Genomic DNA, 21,400 nt, shown 5'->3' with positions numbered 1-21,400 from the left:
GAGCCCAGTATCCACATCATGTTTTAAGGAGGATTAAATTGTTCCCCTGATGAGTGAATGAATGACTGAGTAAATAGTGGATGGAGGATGTTAAGCACTCTCCTGGATCTCTTCTTCCAGGTTCTTTACTTTAGAAGGGAATCCCATTCATAACTCTGACACCACCCCGAGATGCAAACCAAAGCACAGAAAAAGGGAAAAACTGGAATTACACACCTGATCTGAAACAAAACCAGGGCTGTAGGTGTACCTTATATGTGCATTGCTTGTTGTCAGTATTTATACTGCAAGGTACTTCTATGCAACATGGAACAAAAATTACTCATTTTTCTCTTTATTTATATTCCTGCAGTAGTCCTAAGTATTATTGTAGGAATCTCAAATACTTGCACATATACCTAATATACTATAAACATACAGATATTTCAAAGAGCTTAACCATGTATATGTGTTTCTTTTCAGGTCACAGTCTTCAAATATAGCACATAATTTTACAAAACACATTCAAATGACTTTAATAAAGATTTTTTTACCCAATAAATCTAGAGCACAGACTAGATTCCTTTTATGAGAAATGGTGTGTTACTTTAATTTCACAGTATGTACCTTTCTGACATGGAGGAGAGATATTATAATAAACTTTCTTCTATGATGATCTTTTAAGTCAATATCTAAATCACCAGGGTTATATATTTCAAAAAATAAAAGCCTTGAATTATGTCACACAGAGATACAGGACTGGCTAAACCCTTAGAGTTAGCAGTATGGTAGATTAGTTTTCTAGCTTTTCACCTCTACAGAAGCAGCTTCACATCCTGGTGCCAATTTAGCTCAAAAATAAAATGAGTTTGCAATTTTCCTTCTAATACCCAGTGGTTAGTCTCAAAGAACTGGTGCCTGGTTCTGGATGATAACCAGTGCTAGTTTATTAGACACTTGTCACTGGCATAGCAGGGATAGTGCCATATTAGTGAAATAGCTACTACTGTCAGTGCTTCTAGTCACCAGGTCTCAAAAACAGAGTGCTAGCAACCAACCTCAGCATGGCCATTTTTCAACAAGTTATGCCCAGAAAGAATCAGCAAGCAGGTGGAATTTCTGTCTTCTCCAACAGATCAAATTTGAATCTCACTTTGGGAAAAGTGTAAAAAAATTTACTGTTTTGATGTACCTCCTCTGTAGATAAACAGTGGCAGTTTTTCTATTTTGCAAGGATAAAAAAACCCCTGTAAAAATGTATAAAAAGTATCATTTGAAGAAATAAGTAAAAGTCTGTGATTAATGTTTCTTTCAATGAAGGTACAGGTGAATGCACCCCTCTGTTTTCTGGGTTTAATCCAGACATAATAGATGATAGACACTTCTTTCCATGTAAGCATAGAAGACCTTCCTGAGCAAAAACTAACTAGGTGTTCATGGAACGCTTTTGTGTGTACGAAGCTTGTGGGCTCATGTTAGTGAGTACAAACTCACAAAGCATCCATTTCATAAAGTACAGATACATATTTTGAGTTTAGATACTTGTATGAAAAAATAAAGCGAAACCAAACCACAAAGAAATATATCTTCTCTTTCTATTTATAGAATAAAATGGAGCTCTTATATAACAACCATATGAAAAGTATCAGAAGTTTTCATCCTTTAAATTTCTGTACGTTTCACATCCCCTTGTAAAAGGCTTATAAGTGTCATAGGTCGATTATTTTCTTGAATTTTATTTAGAATATCAACATTTTCATAAAAGCTCCTTTGAATCTGCAGTATTTCTTTATTAAATGCAATATAATCAAATTGCTTATCCAGATTTACACTGCATTACTCTTTTTATAACGGTTTGATAGCTGCATTCACTAGAGTTATACTGGTACAAAACCTAGATAAAACTAGTGAAGAATCAGGACCCTTTTATTCCTACATATAGATCAGTTTTTGCTGGAAACAAAACCAGAATGTTTTCAACTTTGCATATTTTAAATTATCTGTACCAAAAAAGGGAATAATGTCTGTTGCCAAGACCTATACACACTATTCATTATGTCTGGAAAGAGAGGACAGCCTTAGTTCATTAAAAAGTTGTTAAATTTTTTATTAGACCCTGGCTAGTTAATCCATTAAAAGGAACAAACCGCTTTTTCTCAAAGTTTAATAGCTTGCTTACATCACGCTGTGAAACACATAAGAATGTGCACAAAAGACAGCTCAAGTTTTGAAAAGTTTTATCTTTTTATACCGTTGCTTATCATATTAAATAGATGTAAATATATAGTGGTCTTGTTTAAGACATGGTAGGGTTTGTTATGAATATCTTGCATTATGTTTAGTATCTTTTATACGTTATTTTGATCTATGATTTGTTCTGAGTGCCCTCTACTGAAAAGTAAGATGAAGTGATTAATTATTTAGTACCCAAAGATATAATGCTTTCAAAAAACATTAGAGAGTTGTACATTCTTAAAAGACATACCTATTGATATGTGAAAGGCTTTAGAGAAAATTTACTGCTTCAAAGATTAGTGGTATGTGTATGTGTTTATATATATATTAAAATATGGTGTGTTTGTTCCTTCTGCTTCCAGTTCTCTGAAAATATTTTTTTATTTTTATCTAAGATTGTATAACAGCAGAAATCCAGTGCAATTGTTGAGTAACAGACATCTCCTGAGAGCTTGCTCCAAAACCCCTGGAACTCACTAAGAATCTGCTCATTAGTTCAAGTGCCTTTGAGTTGGTCCTAAGTAGGTATTGTATAATATTAATCAGTTACAAAGACAACGGTTCTGCTTCTGTAGGACAATATAAATTAGAGAAAGCAAAAGCAGCAGGTGGTTGAAATTTGGAAATTTAGCAATCAGTTATAGATGCATATGTGTGTGTTATGCATATATACATAAAAATATGCATATATCTTTCTCTACAGAAGTCAAAATGAAATGTTCATCCTCCATACTAATTGAATTCTTACTGTTCAACAAGCTTCCCATCAACTAGGAACCACCATTGTCTTACTCAATAGAGATCAAACAAAATTTATACTTTGAAGTGCTGTATTCTAATATTTTTAAAGATTTTTAAAGCATCATTTCATATATTTTTAAAACACATATTAATAAGCATATATTTTTAAAGCATGTTTGAGAATAGCATTTTAATCAGTGCTTAAAAAAATTGCTCATGAACTGTAGGCATGCACTGTTTTACTGCAATACTATCGATGTGCATTCCCAATCTGTATTTCAAAGGAACAAAGAGGTCTCTGATGTGATCTAACTTCACTCCCAGGCAAAGGACATACAGATTTTTTTGTTGAGATAGAAAAAAAAAATGGTTTTGCATAGTTTGCTGGCTAATAAAACCAGCAAATTATGATGTTTCCTCAGCCTACTGTTCACTAAGTGTAGGTAAGAGTGATTGCTGTCCGGTACTGCCAAGCAAAATGTAGGAGCTAGAGATTCCTTGCTAGCAGAACACGACCCCAAACTCTCTCCATCATACTGTAATAAATATGATGTGTCACCTACTCTTGAATCAAAAGTTCCTCAGAACTTTATTGGCCATCTTCACTAATTCTCTCTTTACATAATACATTGTTCACTAATATATTGGTGCCAATCTCAGCCCCCTGTTCTAGCCTGCTTTTCTACTTTAGTTCCTCTCTTACCTTTTAAGCAAAGTTTGTTGCTTCTTTGGGGTTATTTTTCTAGTCAGAACAGGCATAACTTTATACATTCATTTATTTTTTATTTCCCCAGTTTACTACATTTTCCTTTGATTCTACCTTTTCCAATGTTTTTCCTTAGTTCCTCTGAAGAACTTCTTCTTGCTAATTTTCACCACTCAGGTAGCTGATTACAACTGATATTACATCAGTCTTTTTTCTAATTTACACTGCATTTGTATTAGGTTTGTTCACCAAATATCACATAAATGTTGTGTATTGCAAGATTTTCTAAACGTGTTATAATAAATCTCTTAAGCGACTGTCTCCATTATGCCTGCATTCTGATTTTTCCATGAAAACCATTTTCAGTTCATGAGTTTCACCATCACTTCCATAAAAAATACTGATAGAAAAGGATTAGTTCAATAGCTCCCAGTCTCACTGTCCTCTCTAATGAGCTCAGATTTCCTTCATATTTAGAAATTATAGAATGTTATATTGTTTATGATGTGCTAAAATTGCCACAAATATAATTACTATTTAGGTTTGTTCCTCATACACAATGTGTATAACACACGCATTTGCAAGTGTGCAGACACACCCATTTACTCTATTCTTGTATTAGGGCTGTTCCAGTCCAGCCTATTCCAAGTCATTCTGTAAACAGATTTACCACTCCATAGAGGGCACACATATATTCGTTAGAAATAATTCCACATAGCCACATAGCAATATCAGCTGTATCCATGGATCCATATGCTTTGTCAGTCAGATTCTCATCCTCAGTCTAAACTCTGCTGTCATTCAGGCAGCTTAGCAAACTAAGGAATTGCTCTGACACACCTAAAATATGTGGGGTTCAGGGAAAAGAGCGGAATCCCAAAGAAGGTAGTTCCCCTTAGTGATTGCAAAGCCATTATATCAACAGTGGGCTCTCTACAGATGTCGGAACTGCCAATTTTAACATGTGCTGCCCACGTGGGCCTGTACATATGCAGGAAATCTATTACTTTTTTAGCCTTAGGCTCACAAGACCAGCATGAATCAACTGTTTGTCACGTGGATAGCTAGTCTTTGCCAGGGAGCTTCAGAAGATATGCGATGTCAGTCATGTTTTGAGATCAAACCCCGCTCCTGTAAGACAGATCTATCAGAGTGTGCTTTCTCTTACATTAGATCACTCAAGCAATTTAGAAAGGAAAGTGTCCCTTTCCTGATGAGGATGGGCAGTATGCAAATACCATATCAGTACTCAAGAATCTAGTTGCTATAAGCATCTCATGACCCACAATAGAGCCTCTGCATGTTCTTTCAAGTGCCGGTCACAATCCCCAAAACTGAGACATGGTTGCTCCAGGGGAAGGGAAGTTAGGCAGGGAAAACACAAATGTTTTCAGTTCTCCCTCCCAAATCAGTCCCCACCCCATTTCCTGCCCACCCAGCAGCTGTCCTTTTGCCTCTCTGCAGCAGGCTGCCAAAGCAACCACTGTATGCAGGAGGTCAGTGGAAGGGTTCTGGCTTCCTGGCAGATGAGTAGCTGAAGGACAAGGTTGTACAAGGGGACCCCAGGACTACCTTGGCCCGTGGCTTCCACCATGTTCATCAGGGAAAAAATCCAAGGACTCCCATGAGATCAGACTGTGTGAGGAGCTGGAAAGCTATTGAAAGGGGAATCACTTTCCCCAGAAACTCTTGTTTCTATAGTTTCATGGTATATTGCAACATGTTGATGCTTTCTATGAGCGTCATTACCTTAGAGGAGTGAAATTCTAAATCTCAGAATTGGACTTATTGTCCTGCACTGGGGTTCATGTGCCTGTTTGAGCCGGTCATCCCTTCACAGTCAATGGAGAAGACTGGTTATACTAAATGACAAATTTATCTCATGTTAAGGCAGACAAGTAAGAGGGCTCAGATAATTCACAGCACAGTACCCACTTCTACAAACAGATGACAGATGAGATACATGCATCTACACTGTAAATAGTTAAATGTAGGTAAGACAAATCCTACTCCTAAATTGTTCTGCAATCTTTTTTTTATAGGCTAAGGTCTACAGCACTCAAGAGCTGTGATTTCTAGCTGATTTTCAGCTGATGGACAGGCATAGTGGAGTCACAATCTATTAACTTATCTTAAAAAAGCTTTTAGGCTGCTCTCAAATAGAGCAAAACATCAAAACTTCATCAAAACCTGAACATAGTACCAGTCTCACAACTAGACCTAGACCTTTTTGTGAGCTTCTCTCTATTAAATCAAATGACAACTCGATATGGAGAAGAGTGTGGTGGCATTTTTATCTCTTTTGGGCAGAGGAAATTACTGTCTATTGCCTGACTGAGAATTTATGCAAAAGCTTTTGAGTTTACAAAAAAACTTGCTTTAATTTTTTTTTTTACTTCTGCTTTAAAACCTGCATTTTTAAAGTTCATCTTCTTAGAAGTTCCTCCCTAAGTGCATCATTCACTGTTATGAAAGCAATATGAAATGTTCCATATTCACGGTTATTTGGCAGTGATTCTACCCTAAAACTGTGGCTCGATTTCTGAATTTTGACAGTGACTGAGAGATGCTGTATTACAGTACTCCAGAAGTTTGCTCTCAGCCAGTTGATTAAAGTTATCATTATATTATTTTATCATTATATTTGTTGCCTTTGACTATGTGCATTATAAACCATTTGGGAAAAACTCATGTTTTTAAGAGAAAAAGTACTTGTGACAACTAAATGTGAAAAAAAAAATAAACGTAGGAGTGCCATTTTGCAGGTATTGATTTTCTTAAGGAACTTTGAAATGGTAAAGAATCTTCTACAACTCTATCATGTTCCTTCTCAAATAGGTGTTTTTTGAATGAAGTAAATACAATATCTCCCTGTAAGATCACAGAAACCAGATATCAAAAGAAGCTTCCCGTGAAAGTTAATGAGCCACATGTTTTAGAGACTCAGATGTACTAATAAGAATGTCTGACACCACTTCCAGCCCTTTGACTTTGTGCCTCACCACAGTTTATTTCTTTAAATACTGTTCATATATATGCACAATGATTGAATGACAAGTTAGAAACCCTGATATGAAATCTTGATACGACTATTCATGATTCAGCCATGCTTGAAATATGATTTCTTTACATGCTTGAGTTGTTACTGTGGTTATCCTGTCCTATATCCTTATCCATTCTGACATCTGCATATACATCACAGGACTCCTATTGATGTGGTGGGCCAATATGACAGCATATTCAAACAGACTGAAAAAATATTTTCTTTCCTTAAACACCAACAAAAATTTCCTTAAAATAAAATAGCCTTCATACAGCCTTCACAATTACCAATAGCTGTGACCTTTAGGCAGGTTCTGATGCTGTGAATTTCCTCAATGGTCACACACTAGATCAAGAGATTTGTAAATATTGTATTTTGCGATAAGATGATAAATTCAAGATGGGTCACCAGACTTTGGGGTGGGGTGGAAGGAACCAACATTCCTAGCATTTAGTTATGCCATTTGCTAAACCACAATTATTGTGGTTTTCCATCAGGAAATCTCAGCCCCCTCAGGCTGATTTGCAGCACACTTCTTCCAGTGCACCAGACTTGCCCATTTGGTGAGTCAGGGCTGAAAGAAAAACTGATACCATGGGTCTATGTGCACCCTTCCAGTCCCTTCTGGGAAAATATGTGCACTGCCAGCCCCCATCCCTTCCAAAAACTTCAGCCAGTAGCAACCCCACTTTGCTGATGAAAGACCCCCAGTTCTCTGCATGGTGCTAACACATTATCTTTGAATATTTTCTGACTTATTCCCTGACTGTAAACAAAAGGGGAAGCAATGATTCATGGCTAGAAATAAATCCTTGAAATGACTGATTATGCAGAATTGAAGTTGTGTCGATTAGAATTACCAGAGTTTAGTTCCTTTCTCTCACTGGAAAAAAAAATTAAATTACAAATTATTAGAGAATAGAAAACATCGTTCTAAACCTAACAAAATTTATTTACCATGGCATAGGTAGCAAAGAGGCTCAGAACCAGCACATGAGGTATCACTTTATGACTGGGTACATTATTGTGGTCCCATGGTCCAGCCAAAGAATGATGCAGCAGCTGTTGAAGTGCAAAAGACTTAAGCACAGGAGGGAGAACCTGATTAGATCTCAATTACCTAAGAGGACTGCTTTGGTTGAGGATGTTCAAGGAGTACTGCATTCCTGCTGCCACCATCAGACCTTCAAAGAACATATCTCACTGTGCAAATAGCAAACCTGGTTTGCAGGACAGGTCAGACACCCAGTTAGGTAGCTCTGCTTTTCCCCCAGCAGAATGTAGGACAGGCGGCAGGGACAGGAAGAAGGTAGCAGGATGAGATTCATCCACAGATGCGTGATGTATGAATAGCATCTTCTCATTCTAGAAATTAGTTTTCTGAGTTTATTTTCCAGCATCTGTTGTGAACAAGGAAAGTGAATCATGAGCCACTGGTTAAGAGCTGAGAATTAAATGAAGTTCTGACACAAATGAACATAATTTCCGTCGTGAGTAAATGACATTGTACCCACTTAAGTCAAAGCTGAATTTCGCCAGCAACATATACCAAGCTCCAAACTAGTGATGACAGAGATAATTAAGAAATAATGACAGTGGAATGGAACAATGTCACAGGATAAAGGTCTCCTGCTCTCCACAAATGCTGAAATGAGGTTCATTTATCATGAATGAGTGTTGAGGCAAAGCTGCTATCTTTTAAAAGTATGAAGCTTTTGACAATGCTGAGTAGTAATTATTTTTTCTATTATGTGGAACTAAATTCTTTGTATAGATGTAATATATTTATTATCTACACGTACATCTATGCAGTGACAATCGATGGTGTAGATGAACAGGTATTTATTTCACAATAGTTGATCTATTTTATTCTAATTCACTTAGGATATGTCTTAATATATTGTAGCAAAATAGTGTTGTCCTTCAAAACAAATGGTTTTGCTGTATTTGCACTATCACAAGTAATTTCAGTGGGTTTTGTACTGCTCCATTAGGACCTAATCATACATTCACCAAATAGTGCTGCTGTTGCTGCGAGAGCAGGATGCAACAAACTGGGCCACAATATCCTTAATTTATCAGGCTTTTTAATTAAATTTTTTTGAAGCAAAATAAATTTGAAGGCACTCTACCATGAAATATCAAGTACAGAGGAACAAAACCAGAACAAAAATTATAATCAGAAAACAAACTACTTGTGTCTGGGCACAGGTTGATAATGGGTCTGGGAAATCAATAAGGAGTGTGCTCATAGCCATCTCACTAGAAGGCACAGAGACATAAATTCATTAGATGCAGAGGCATAGCCCAAATTAATCAGTAAAACCTGGCTGCACTGAACACTTCTAGTAGCAAAAAATACCTCATTTCACCAAAGCTTGTATTACAAGAGAGAGGTTATTTTAAGAAAGTTGGCTTTGAGGAAAACTTTGAAAAGTATGCTGAGAAAGAGAAAAAAAATAGTTTTTCTCTTATTCTGTGAGTTTTTCAAACCCACCTACTTTGCAAATTGTGAGATTATTTCAGCATGACTTCTTGTCCACAGCTGAAGAAATCTCACTAACGCCATTACAACCTCGTTCCTCCTTCCAAAAGAAAGCAAGGAAGGTAACAGGAAGAAAAAGGCAACAGAGACTGTTAATATGCTATGATTCTACAGAATATGTCCTTTTAAGACACTATGTCATAAACACGTGCTTCAAACACATTGATTCTCTGTGACCTTGTCTTCTATTTCCAAAAGGAGGTGAAAAGTGACAAAAATGAGAAGCTGAGTGATGCAGGTGATACAACCAAGTGCCACAGGCAAGGAAGCAATTCTTCAACTGAGAAATGGCAGATAAGATGGGCTTATTAGCCCGAAAAATATTTTACCTGGTAAAAAAAAACCCAAACCAGAAAACAAACAAACAAACAAAAACAAACAAAAAACTATCAGAGAAGAAAATTGTCTCCAGACCACCATTCTCACCTCTTCCAACATGTAGTTAACCATCACACATCAGGAGTCACTGTTACCTTCACTGTCTGACACCAGCCTGGAACCGACTCCTCACAGAGCACCACAGCTTCAATCACTGTCTCACCCCACTCAGGACTGAAGGTTCACCAAATGAGGTTTTCTAAGCACTCTTTACTTCCATCTAATAATAATTGTGACCTTTTATGTAGCAACTGTCAAGTCCCCAAAGGTGCTGCCACTCCAGACCATCCCTGCCCATTCTCTGGGGCTCCTCTCACCCTGCCCACAGCCCAGGACTCAGTGTCAGCCCCCGTGGCCATCAGCCCCTGCCCCAGTAACACCTCAGCAGGGCCCAGCTCCAGCTCCCCATAGCCCTGCTCTCCCTGGCCCCTGCCTGCACCAAGCTGGGACCACCTGCGGCTGTTCTCCCTAGACCAGGAGAAACTCTAGGGATATGCTGGCTTCCCAGTTAATTGCTCTGCTGTTCCTCCTGCTCAAACTACCACAGAAAACATCACACCACATCCTTATCAATTTGCAGTGAAAAAAAAGGAATTTTATGTAGTTACCCACTGGTAGCTAAAAAGCAAGCAACAATTCACAGTGGATGCAGAGCTCCAAGAGACCAAAAACTTGTCCATCTCATGTATCATTTACAGAGCACGGTTTGAAATAAAATAGAATAGTAATTGTTTTGTCCTCTGTCTCTAATAAATTATTTTCAGAAATTAAAACATCTTAAATCTCCATAAATTATTCCATGCTATGCATCTTTTACAAAGTGTTTCTGCAAAACTGAAAGCATTGTTTGCTACTGGCTATCAGAAGTTGTTTCAGCTGTCTGTGTAGGTCCTGAAGGACTTTCTTTGCTCAGATTTGTAGCCTTAAGTATCAACAGCACCAAATCAAGTGGAAAAAAATAATGGTTGCTCAAAAAAAAAGTTAAATGGAAAAAAAAGTAGTGGTTGTTCCACATTTCTGAAAATCGAGGAAGCATCTTTTAGAATAAAATATTGGGAGCTCTCCTTATGATTATGGGTTTTTTGAACAGTGAATTGGAAATCAGAAAAAGCAACCCAGATGAGGACTCCAGATATCATAAAAGCGTGGAAGCAAGAAGGGCAAATTAAATGGTAAAAAAAAAATTAAACTTTTTTTAGTATTCTAAAACTAAGGTAGATTTCTGGTTCATCCATACTCAAACCCTACATGGAAAAGAAAAATAAAGGATGCCAGAAAGAATTACTGCTATCATCCTATAGCTTCTAACTCTGGGAAGTTAAGTATCTCCCTCAAAGTCACAGGGACAGCCTGAAGACTGTTGGAAGAAGAGAACTCAGACTGGCCCTTCACTGCTATAGCCACAAGCCTCAGTCCTCTTCCAAGAAGGCAGTTCTGAATATTTAAAAATCTAGAAGTTCTCTCTCAACCTATTCAATATTTGCTCTACTGACAAAATGATGCCAAGCAGTTACCTTTCTATGCCACAAGAAGGAAGGCCATGATTTCATGTGTTGGATTCCTGTGCTGGCCTTTCATCTTATGAGCAGACACCCATTCTGACCAAAATGATCTCATCTTCATTCAGTTAGGATGCAAAGAATAGCAGCATTCCCATATCCAGCTGACATGATGTTTCAGTCTGTTATTATTAACACCTTTGCTGGAAGGGACACAGCACCCTTCCTCTCTAATTTGCAGGTCAGGAACATTCCACTTTGACTGTCTCCTGGATTGCTGTATAACTGTAATAATGTCAATCAGACAGCTCTCTTTTTTTTTTTTTTTCCACTTCTTACTCAAAATTAGACGATTAAAAATATGTAGATAGAATAAAGCAATCTTTAAGGTTTCAGGGTTTATATTACTGTTTGTAAGGGATGTAAAATTATGGAGATACTATCATAGAATAAAAAAAAATATATTTGTAAATGTTGCAAGACAAACTGTGTTTGTAACCAATGTTTCCAATTTTTTCTTGTACTCATAACTTCTTAAAAGCTGATTGTTGAAATGCCTCTTTTCCCCAGGCCCTGATGCTTTTTTGATATCCTTATTAAATTCCAAATTAAGAGACCAAGGCCAAAATCTAATCTGAGGTAAAAAGAAACACTTGAAGGTTCCAAGTAAGACCAGGTTGTTACCTTGTTAGAACTACAAAGTTCTTATGCAAAAATAAACAAGCATGATGTACGAGAAGCACAACAGGGAGCTGTTGAAGATTGAAGAGCAAATCATGGTTCTCCCTAGGTAATTCTACAAAACTTCCATTTGCCAAACCCAGCAGTGCCCTCAGAGCCAGCCTCTGCTTGCAAACATGGTTATGAATGCAGGCAGAGACTACTGTCTGTTGCTGACATTTTTGGCATGGTGCACTGGCACTCTAGCTGAATGTCATAGAAATTCACTTCAGAAAGTGGTCAAGAGCTAAGAACTGCAGAGTGTACCACTACTATGGCTACTCTTACACCTGCTTACCATCACCTGCAGAAGAAAAAGTACTTTTGATTCAGTACTCACTAGACTAGCCTATTCTTCCTTTGCAAATTACTAGGCCTCCACTCATTTACACCGGGTAATTTGTAGCCTTACGTTTAGTAGTGCAGCTTAACCATGAAAGACTTCTGAACCTTATCTGCCTTTGGGCTACCTATATTGACTAAACTTCAAAACTCCCAACACAGTGTTTGTTCAAGGATACATCCTACAAAACTGGGTATTCGTGCCATGGTCTTCCCCTCCAAAGCATAGTACCCTAATCACTGGTTGAATATTGCATGGACAGTGTGAAGATGTAAATACATGCAATTAATTGGAAAGAAGGGAAATTTTCTTCCTTAATCAACATCTTTCGACAAAAAGCAGTCAAGCCAGTTTGAACTTGGTAATGACCATCAACCAGTACAGCAAGAGTTGATAAGGTCTGGTCTGATTCCACTGACTAGAACCTGTGAGGCATGAGTTCCCTGTGTTCTAAAACATCATATCTGGCGACACAGACTGAGACCACTTCTGAGGGGGCAATTAATGGTCTTTGCGGATACAAGGGAACACAATGCAACTGCATATTCATTTAAAAACTGTGATGCTATTGAAAATCAAAGCAGTGGGAGTTGAAGCTAGAAAACAAGCTGTTATATCCTTTCATATGCAGAAAAAGTAGTTTTCCACTGAAAATTTCTACTGAAATAACACATTGGAAAAAATTCCATGATTCCTAATCTGAATTCACATTTCAGACTAACCTCCTCAATAGAAGAGTGAAGCATTTCCTTCATCCATAACTTGACTCCAACAACAAAAATTTTGTCTGGAACTGGTTTAGGACAAGTTTGTGAGCACATCTCACAAGCAGAATCATTAATCTCCTAGAGATAATAATGTCATAGTACTTAGACTGAGAAAAACTATTTTGTTGATGAATTTAAGTTTACATCTATGCTACTTACTGAAGAATGAGGTTTAGACAGTGATGCATTTGATAAAGATACAGTGAGACTACTCAGTGTAGTTGGTATTTTCTGTATATCTAAAGGCATTTTTTAAAATATTCAGAACAGCTAAGAGAGATAAGAGCTGGGTACATGTCTCCAGCTATCTAACTGAAAATCTCAGTCTTTAAATGCTTGTTTAGATTTTTGGGGTTTTGGTTTTGTTATTTTGGGGGGGTTGTTCAGTTTTTTTAATTCATTTTACTTATGTAGAATGTACCTGCTTGTACTTTTCTGTATCTGTGTACTTATCAATACTATCAATAGTAGTAAGGTGGTATCATCTTCACTGAAATGAAGTTCTTGTGTGCAAAGATGAGCAATATAAGAAAGCATCAAAGTCTCGCTGCCTAAATAAACAACTGGGGTAGCAAACTGATCCATGTGCAAAACTTTGACTCTACTATAATCAGTGGTAAAACTGCCAGTAACTTCAGAGACAGAAAATTTCATTTGTGGACTGCGTGATGCATCCATGGGCACAGTTGGTCTGTAGAAAAGTTCAGAAATGGAAGAGCTTAGCTCCCAGCCTTTAGGTGCAGTCCTTACTCTCCTTAAAATCAATTTCTGTTTAGGACCCTTTCTTCATCAGTCTGTACATGCATCTCCTGTCAGCTTTTGCTAGAGTTCTGGGTATGTCTCAAAGATAAACAGACTGCTTAATTATTAGTTGGTGATGCATGACAGAATTTTGAGGAGAGGACTGTAAATGTCACACAGATAGTAAATATGTTCATATTTTGAAGTTTGGACGTAGGCATCACTTGCCTTCACTGTAATGAAAATATGTACATATCTTTTTATTGCTAGCAAGCTTACTTTAATGAGATAATTATACAGATCTAAGTCCCTATGAGGGTTAAAGAAGTCTTCAAATAAACCTACACAGTTCCCTGCCCTTACTAGTTACAGTCTAAACATTCTAAGATTCGTCAGAACATTCTGCAGCTTTAACACAGGGTTTTGACAATGCCAGTCTCAGGGAATGATTTCTTTAGTAGCATCTGATATTTCTGAAATACATTCTGTATCTGTGAAAAAGCTCTATGGAACAGATGTTACAGTTTGTATACAACACAGTCTATTACTTTCCTAAGGTTTTGAAAAACGCCTGTGTATGAATTCATATGCATAAATGCATGAACCTTCAAAATGCCAAAAGCCTGTTTTTGAGAACTATCATCTTGTGTTTTTAACAAGTGTCTATACTATATTAAGTACAGAATCTCAGAATTAAAACTGGAATGATCATTTATTGTATAATTTAATAATTTACAGTTATTTAGTGATGGTTATAAAGCTTTTGACTGTTCAACTTTACAGTTTGTTAAATTTGTTAATTTACTGGTAGTGGATAAAAAAATTCAAAATCCAGAGGGGAAAAAAATAGCACAGCAGTACACAACTTCTCATTTTTATGAAACCAAGACACTCAAGCAGCAGACTACAGGCAGTAATAAAGTTTCCTTAGCTGCTAAGTAAACTGCTAGCAGACTAGTCCTTCAACTATGCCTAATTAGAATTAAGTATTATAAGGCATATGTATGCCATCGAACTAGAAGAAATTTTCTTCACATATGTAAAAATGTATCAGAATTTCAGCAAGTATATGAACAAATTGACAGCTAAAGTCTTGTTCAGCTCCACAGACAATAACTGAAACAGCCACTAGCGGTATATGCTGTGCTGATTTTCAAAAGTGTGTTCAGACACACGTTGGAACTTTTTATCTATAAAATAACCCAACTTTACAGAACTTCTTGAGGAAATAGACCAGAGAACCGCAAGGTTCCTCTAACTCTTTATAAGATAAAGAAATAGCCGAAGTTAACTGTTTGGTAATTCTGCTGCTGGGGAAGCGGAGTGGAGACGGCGATTTGGTTAACGAAGTTATCTGACGTGGCTCGACAGACCGTGCCGAAGATCCCACTGCCCAGGTCACCTCAGAAACAGCGTTGGGGGAAGAATGATCGGAGTGGTGGGGAATCAACTCTGCCTCGTCCTCCCGGCGCGATGAGCAGCCGAAGAGCTCCGCCTGGAGCGCCCCGCTGCCACCGCTGCCCCGCGGGGCCGGGGGGTTCTGTCGCGGGGAAGGGGACGGGGGAAGGGGACGCCAGCCCCACCGCAGCCCCCTCACCGCCCCGCACCACCCGTCCCGGCACAGCCCCTGACCGAGGCCGCCGCCCACCGCACCGCGCCCCGACCGGAGCCGTGGGGCGGGGGAAGGAAAAGTTTCCCGGGGGATGCGAGGGCCCCCCGCCCCCTGCGCCGGGCTGCCATTGGCCGAGCCGCCTGCCAGAGCCCGCAGCCACAAAAGGCGTTGCTAAGTGGATGTTTATTTTTTTCACCCCCTTTTTATTTTTTTCCCTCCCCCCCCTTTTTTTTTTGTGTCTCCCCCCCTCCCCCTTCACTACTTCTTCGGTTCACTCGCGCCGCTCCCGCCGCCGCCGCCGCTCCGCCCCGCTCCGCTCCCCGCGGGAGGCAGCGCGGGTCGAGCGCGGAGCCGTCCCGCTCCGGCCATGGCCTAAGCGGGAGGGCGGCCGGGGCAGAAGATGAGTTTCCAGGCGGAGGACGGCGTGGGCAGCCTCTGCCACAAGGCGCTGCAGATCATCTCGGAGCTGTGCCTGGGCGGGCAGGTGGAGCGGGAGAAGTGCGCTGGCATCTTCCCCCTGGAGACGGCCCGGCAGGGCATCGGTGGCACAGGTACCGATACACGGGACCCGCCGCCGGGCTCGTCCTGCCGCCGCCGCGGCGCGGACAGGGACGGCGTGGGCGGCCGGAGAGCGCAACTTTTTCCTTTGCTTTCCCTGCGTGCGGAGGGGGCGGAAGGGGGGCAGGCACACAGCCAGCTTTTAAATCCTCTCCCTCTCGCAGACCGCGGAGGCTCCCGAGAAGCAGCGAGGGAAGCGCCAGGACCGCTGGGGTGGGGGACAGCGCTCCGGGGGGAAACGCGGGGCAGCGGGCGAGGATGCGGGCGTGAGCGCAGGGAGCACCGAGAGATGCCGAGGGGAGAGAAATCGCCGCCGGCGTGCGAGCCTCGCCGCCGGTTGGAGCCTCGTCTTCGGAGACGGTCCCATACCCCCCGCAGCTCCCTCGTTTGCCCCCTCGCAGCTCCGCTCCGGCGAGGTTTTCCCCGCGGCGGGAGTTTCTCCTTAGGCAAAGCTCGGACCCGGGCTGCTGCGTGTATTTGCGGGGCCGTGCGCGCGGGGAGCGGAGCAGAGGGGCTGCCTCTGATGTTCTTGCCACGGGTGGGCAGTGGTTCCGTGCGACGGGCGCGCCACACGTGGGCTGAACCCTCTCGCCCTCTCCCTTCTCCCCGGCCGTCCTTCTGCGTTTGGTGGGTCGCGCTGGCGGCCCCGGCAACAGGTTGTGCGGCGGGGCGGCGGCGGGAGGACGGACAGCAGACACGGCTTGGGGCTCAGCCCGGGTTTGGGGCTCAGCCCGGGTTTGGGGCTCAGCCCGGACTCGGGGCTCAGCCCAGGCTCGGGGCGCAGCTCACCAGTCCGCGGCTCGCATTATCCCAATTCTGAGCGGGTTTGAGGTATTTTACACCCTCTCCGCTAATCGCCGAGGGCGGCAGGAGAGCTGTCTGGCGGTCGGTGGGAACCTGTGAAGTCAGGGCAGCACTCTGGTCCAGGACTCATCCAGAAAAATTTGGGGAGGGTGGAAGGAGGGAATTCGGATTTATTCAAGCATTCGGAAGCCAGGAAAATTGTCGGTATCGAAACCAAGATTTTGAATCCTAAAAGTGGTATCTTTGATCCCTGATTTCTGGATTTTCTGCATCTTTCGGAACTGGATCTGTGCTTTTACATTATCCTGTGCAGTACTCCCCGGACACCTTGCTTTCCTTGGCACTTTTTTAGGAGAGGGCTTGAAAATTAGTCGAAGTTCTTTGCTTGATTTCTGACGGTAGGGGTTGATAATCTCTTCTGTCTGCCCATAAATGCAAATGTACAACTTGCATTATGGCCAGCAAATGCCAAGTGTATAGTGTAAATTAAATAAATTAACACCAGGTCATGTAAAGCAGCAGGCTCTCAGCGTGTGCCCCAGCTGCGCTCTCTCTGTGGCCGCAGCTGATATTTTTATTTTTTTTCTTTTCTTCTCTTCTAATATCCACAGCTTTTACTGCAAAACTCAGGGTTATTTGTAATATCTCAGATCAAAAAACCTGTTTCTGATCCTGCCTGACCCAGCCCGGCCCGACCCAGTGGGTCTCGGTTCCCCGCGGGCGCCCCTTCCCCTGCCAATCCCGCCTCCGGGGCAGGGCAGGCAGGCACCGGGGGCGCGGGGGTCGCAGCCTACTCGTCCAGCACGGATCATTAACTTATTGTGCTTTATAAATGCCAAGTACTGAACATGTTCTGATCGATCATTCACTGTGTTAGCCGTCATCCTCCAAATAGTAAAAGGGTGAATGAAAATGACAGTACCCTATGGAGCCTGGAAACTTGGGCTCTGAAAAGAGTTGATCGGATTTTTAGAGAGTACTGCACAGAGAGTCAGTGTCATATATTAGGTGACATATAAAAACAAAGTTGTTGTATGAACAGGTGGGATATGAAGAATACAAAACATCCCATGAAGTAGACCAAGATCTGCTATTTAGAAAATATAAGTCTTCAACACTTGGTTTGATATTGCATTGTGTACAGTAACAGGAGCTTCTTTTTAAACATTTCTTGAAAGTCAAGGATCTTGTTGGTCTTTCATTTGTAAACCCTAACTACCTTGCAATTGTTGAATTAAGAAAAGAAATTATAATTAACAGACCAGGGGCTTGAACAACTGGTCCCATATCTCAGGTGAATTCCTGAATGTCACTTTTTTCTCCTTAAAAGGAAACTATCATTAGATGATGGGTGTCAGATTTATTGACATGCACATTATATTGAGCACTGTCTCATTAATAACACTGCTAATGAATGTATATTAATACTTTATGTCTCCAGAGGAGGAACAGACACACTGTCGTTGTTGATAATTGACAATATTTTAATATGTAAACACTTGGACAAGATATAAATATCACTTGCATCAGTTTTATGAACAGAAAAATTCTAAATACAGTTTAGGCTGAGAGAAATGTTGTCACTGAAAGGTGAGCCATGCTCTATTTCTTCTGCTCTTCAGATGCACATAGAGCTCCTTATCGTCTCTATGGATAAAGCTAATGTTGTCCAAAGTGTTGAGCATCCATAGTTCCTGTCCATTAAAGGTAGAAATGTCAAGTGTTCTTCATAATTGTTCTGAGAACATAAGTCATAAATATTTGTGTTTGTCTGAATCTGTGCCTCATACATAGGGTGGAAGCATTTGGTGTGAGAATCCATATCATGTAGCCATATCCTTCTTGCCTGAGTAAATTCTCCACAGGTCTGTTGTTATGCAGCTGTAACTGTATGGTAGAGAGCCTCGAGGAATGGCTAATTTAGCCCTATCAGTTTTGCTGTAAATCCCAAATGATACTGTGGAAAGCACTTTCCCAGTGTATGCCCACACTGGGTAACACGCATCACGGAACCTGTTCAGTTATCTACTCTCTGGGGCTCCAGCAATAGCAGTGTGTTGGGAATTAGCTCCTGCAACAAGGACTGAAGTGTGTGGAGAAAAAAGCACTGTAGTAAGAAGATAATTGAGTTGTAAGGAGGACTTGTGCAGGGCTAAGAGTTAGACGCGATGATTCTGGTGGGTCCCTTCCAACTCAGCATATTCTGTAATTCTGTGACTTTTGGAATATGTGAGGAAGAGAAGACTCTGAGATGGTTATTACAGAATAATGGCTTATTATTATATGTTGTTATGTTATAGAATCACAGCTAAACTTTCACCCTTCAATGGAAATCCAAAAAGCAAATAGCCACAGAGGCAGTGTAAAGAGGAGAGAAAATAAAAAATAACCAATAGCTATATTGGGATAGCATGTTCTCTCTTTAAATGATGGGTTCCTTCTGTTTTCCTTATCTCAAAAAGATACCTAAAAGTGTCACAAAGGTAGCACTACTAAGGTTTCGTTGAAAGAAAGAACTCTAAACTTCAGTAAGCCTGACAGAGTTCTAGAAGTGTTTGGACAATGCTCTCAGGAACATGGTGTGATTATTGGAAATGTTCTGCACAGGGACAGAAGTTGGACTTGATGATCCTTGTGGGTCCCTTCCAACTCAGAATATTCTGTGATTCTGTAAATGAGGACGAGACTCATATTTGGAAAGGAAAGAATAGTGCAAAGAACCTTTCAGAAAATAAAAGAGTAGATGGTGAAAAGGAGAGCAGACTATTTCTATTTAATAAAAGAATAAAAACATGTTCTGGAAGTTGAAAATATTTGAAAATGCAGCAAGAACTACATTGATATAGCTGTGTTAGTGAGTGTGGTGATTGCTTTCTGTTCAGCTAGACCATGAAAAGCAACCAGGTTTCTAAAAGGAATCAGCTACTTGAGGCAGAAGATGCACCATCCAGTCACAGGATCAAAGCAAAATATGAGACAGTGTTGACCTCATGACCCAAGAAGTTTCACAGGGAAGCAGAGAGGCTGGGCACTGATTTTTTTGATAGTGTAGGTGTCTAGATAGGAGAAAAAAGCATGACAAAGATAACAGAATCAAACACAAAGAAGAGGAAGCCAGTGACACAATAAAAAATGGTGAGTATGTCTCTGGGAAGACAGAGTGCAACAAAATGAAGCAACAAAGCAGAAAGGAGAGATATTCATGTTTGCTGTGAACCAGAGAAATAAGAGTTTGTACTTTCTTTGTGAGTAAACAGGATTACATGAAGAAAAGACTGATTATTCAATATGTTTTTTGCTCTCAGTGACAGCACCACCACGTTAGGACCCTCAATTACTGCTCACTGCTTGGGTCAGGAAGGGATAATCATATTTAGTGTGATGGATAATTAATCTACAAAACTCATAGCAAAGAATCTTAGTGAGATAAATAATTTTGTAAATTTCTAGGAACTTTAGACAATTAGTGAAGATAGACATCTGTTGTTACATTGTCTGCCCTGGTAATTACAAGAACTATTCATTCTCATCTCAGGGGAATGCTCAAGTGAAAAGATTAGGAAGCTGTTTATGTTTATGGAATCTTTATATTATTAGATTACTATGTGAGCTTTCTTCTCAATACAATTTTTGGCAAAATGCTCGATTACATGTGCAGCTGTTTTGTTTTTATTTTACACCTCCAGAACATTTGGGTAAAATGGTTAAGATGTCAGTTGTAAGAGTTTAGGTGGAAAATAAACAGGAGGTGGATGTGCAGGGTTGCACCTAACATAGTTTATATCTGAGCCCAGTAAATTATTTATTTCTATAAGTCTCCAAAATTCATATGTGCAATGTGGTTATGCCTGTATTTTAGCTCAGGATATCTGACTAATAAAGGACTCTAATTCATTTTTTCCGGTTAGGCATACCTCCTCATTTTCAATGGAACCCAGCATATTGAAAGTTCCAGTTGTGAGCATTTCTGAAGATTAAGCAAATTACATACAGCATAATGAGAGGAGTTTGGGCATTCTGCTCTAGGGACACATGTTTAAAATTCATTTTATGTCCTCTGCAAATGGTGGTTACTTTCTACTGTCTTTGCTTTTTTTTAGGCCTGCTGGTCATGCAAAACTTTACTATCTCATTATCAGTTCTCATGGGTGACCAATGTTTATTACAAAGCTGGGAACCCAGCTGCTTCCCTGCCAGGAATGGCATACTGTAGCCCACTGGAGTGGGTAGAGAGTACCTAGAGAGTGATATTCATTCTTGCTCTTTTGCTTGTCAGACAATTGATTTTTTAAAGTTGACAGTACAAAGAGCATTGGCTTCTACAGGATCATTTGTTATTCATCTTAATATTCTACTCACAGTTATTTTATTAACATAAAAGTTTAACCTACCAAGTTTATAACCCTACCCCTGATTCACAGTTTACTATAGATTATAGAGGGAGTAGAGAAAACACTGGAGCCTCCTACACATGGCCATTCTGTAACAAAGTCTCATTCTTCCATGAAGATCAATGTCTTGTGTCCTCCTGCTATAGCTGGCATGAGTTTCCCATTGGCTGTCAGATGCTTCCCTGACAACCCTCAACCTCCTAGATGGGATCTGATGATTTACATTTAGTTCTGGTTCCTTTAAACATGCACGTGCTCATCCACACAGGCATACACAAAGAGTTTAAGCTGTAGGTATGCCTACGCTGCCTGGATATATTTAGGGGAGGAGGAAGAAC

At 40.2% G+C, this 21,400-nt stretch overlaps 1 protein-coding gene across 1 annotated transcript in view; it reads left to right on the top strand.

Annotated features, from left to right (window-relative positions):
• The first annotated feature begins 15,642 nt into the window (after nucleotides 1-15,642).
• Nucleotides 15,643-21,400, top strand: part of SYT10 (synaptotagmin 10) — a 45,510-nt gene continuing 39,752 nt past the window's right edge. Inside the window, exon 1 of the mRNA XM_027659647.1 lies at nucleotides 15,643-15,860. Within this exon, the coding sequence (XP_027515448.1) occupies nucleotides 15,710-15,860 (151 nt within the window). The 5' untranslated portion in view covers nucleotides 15,643-15,709. The remainder of the gene's footprint in view (nucleotides 15,861-21,400) is intronic.

This window comes from Corapipo altera, unplaced genomic scaffold (genome assembly GCF_003945725.1).
Source record: "Corapipo altera isolate COAL_440 unplaced genomic scaffold, ASM394572v1 1, whole genome shotgun sequence".
Classification (NCBI taxonomy): Eukaryota; Metazoa; Chordata; class Aves; order Passeriformes; family Pipridae; genus Corapipo; species Corapipo altera.
This window is presented reverse-complemented; position numbering and strand designations above follow the sequence as displayed.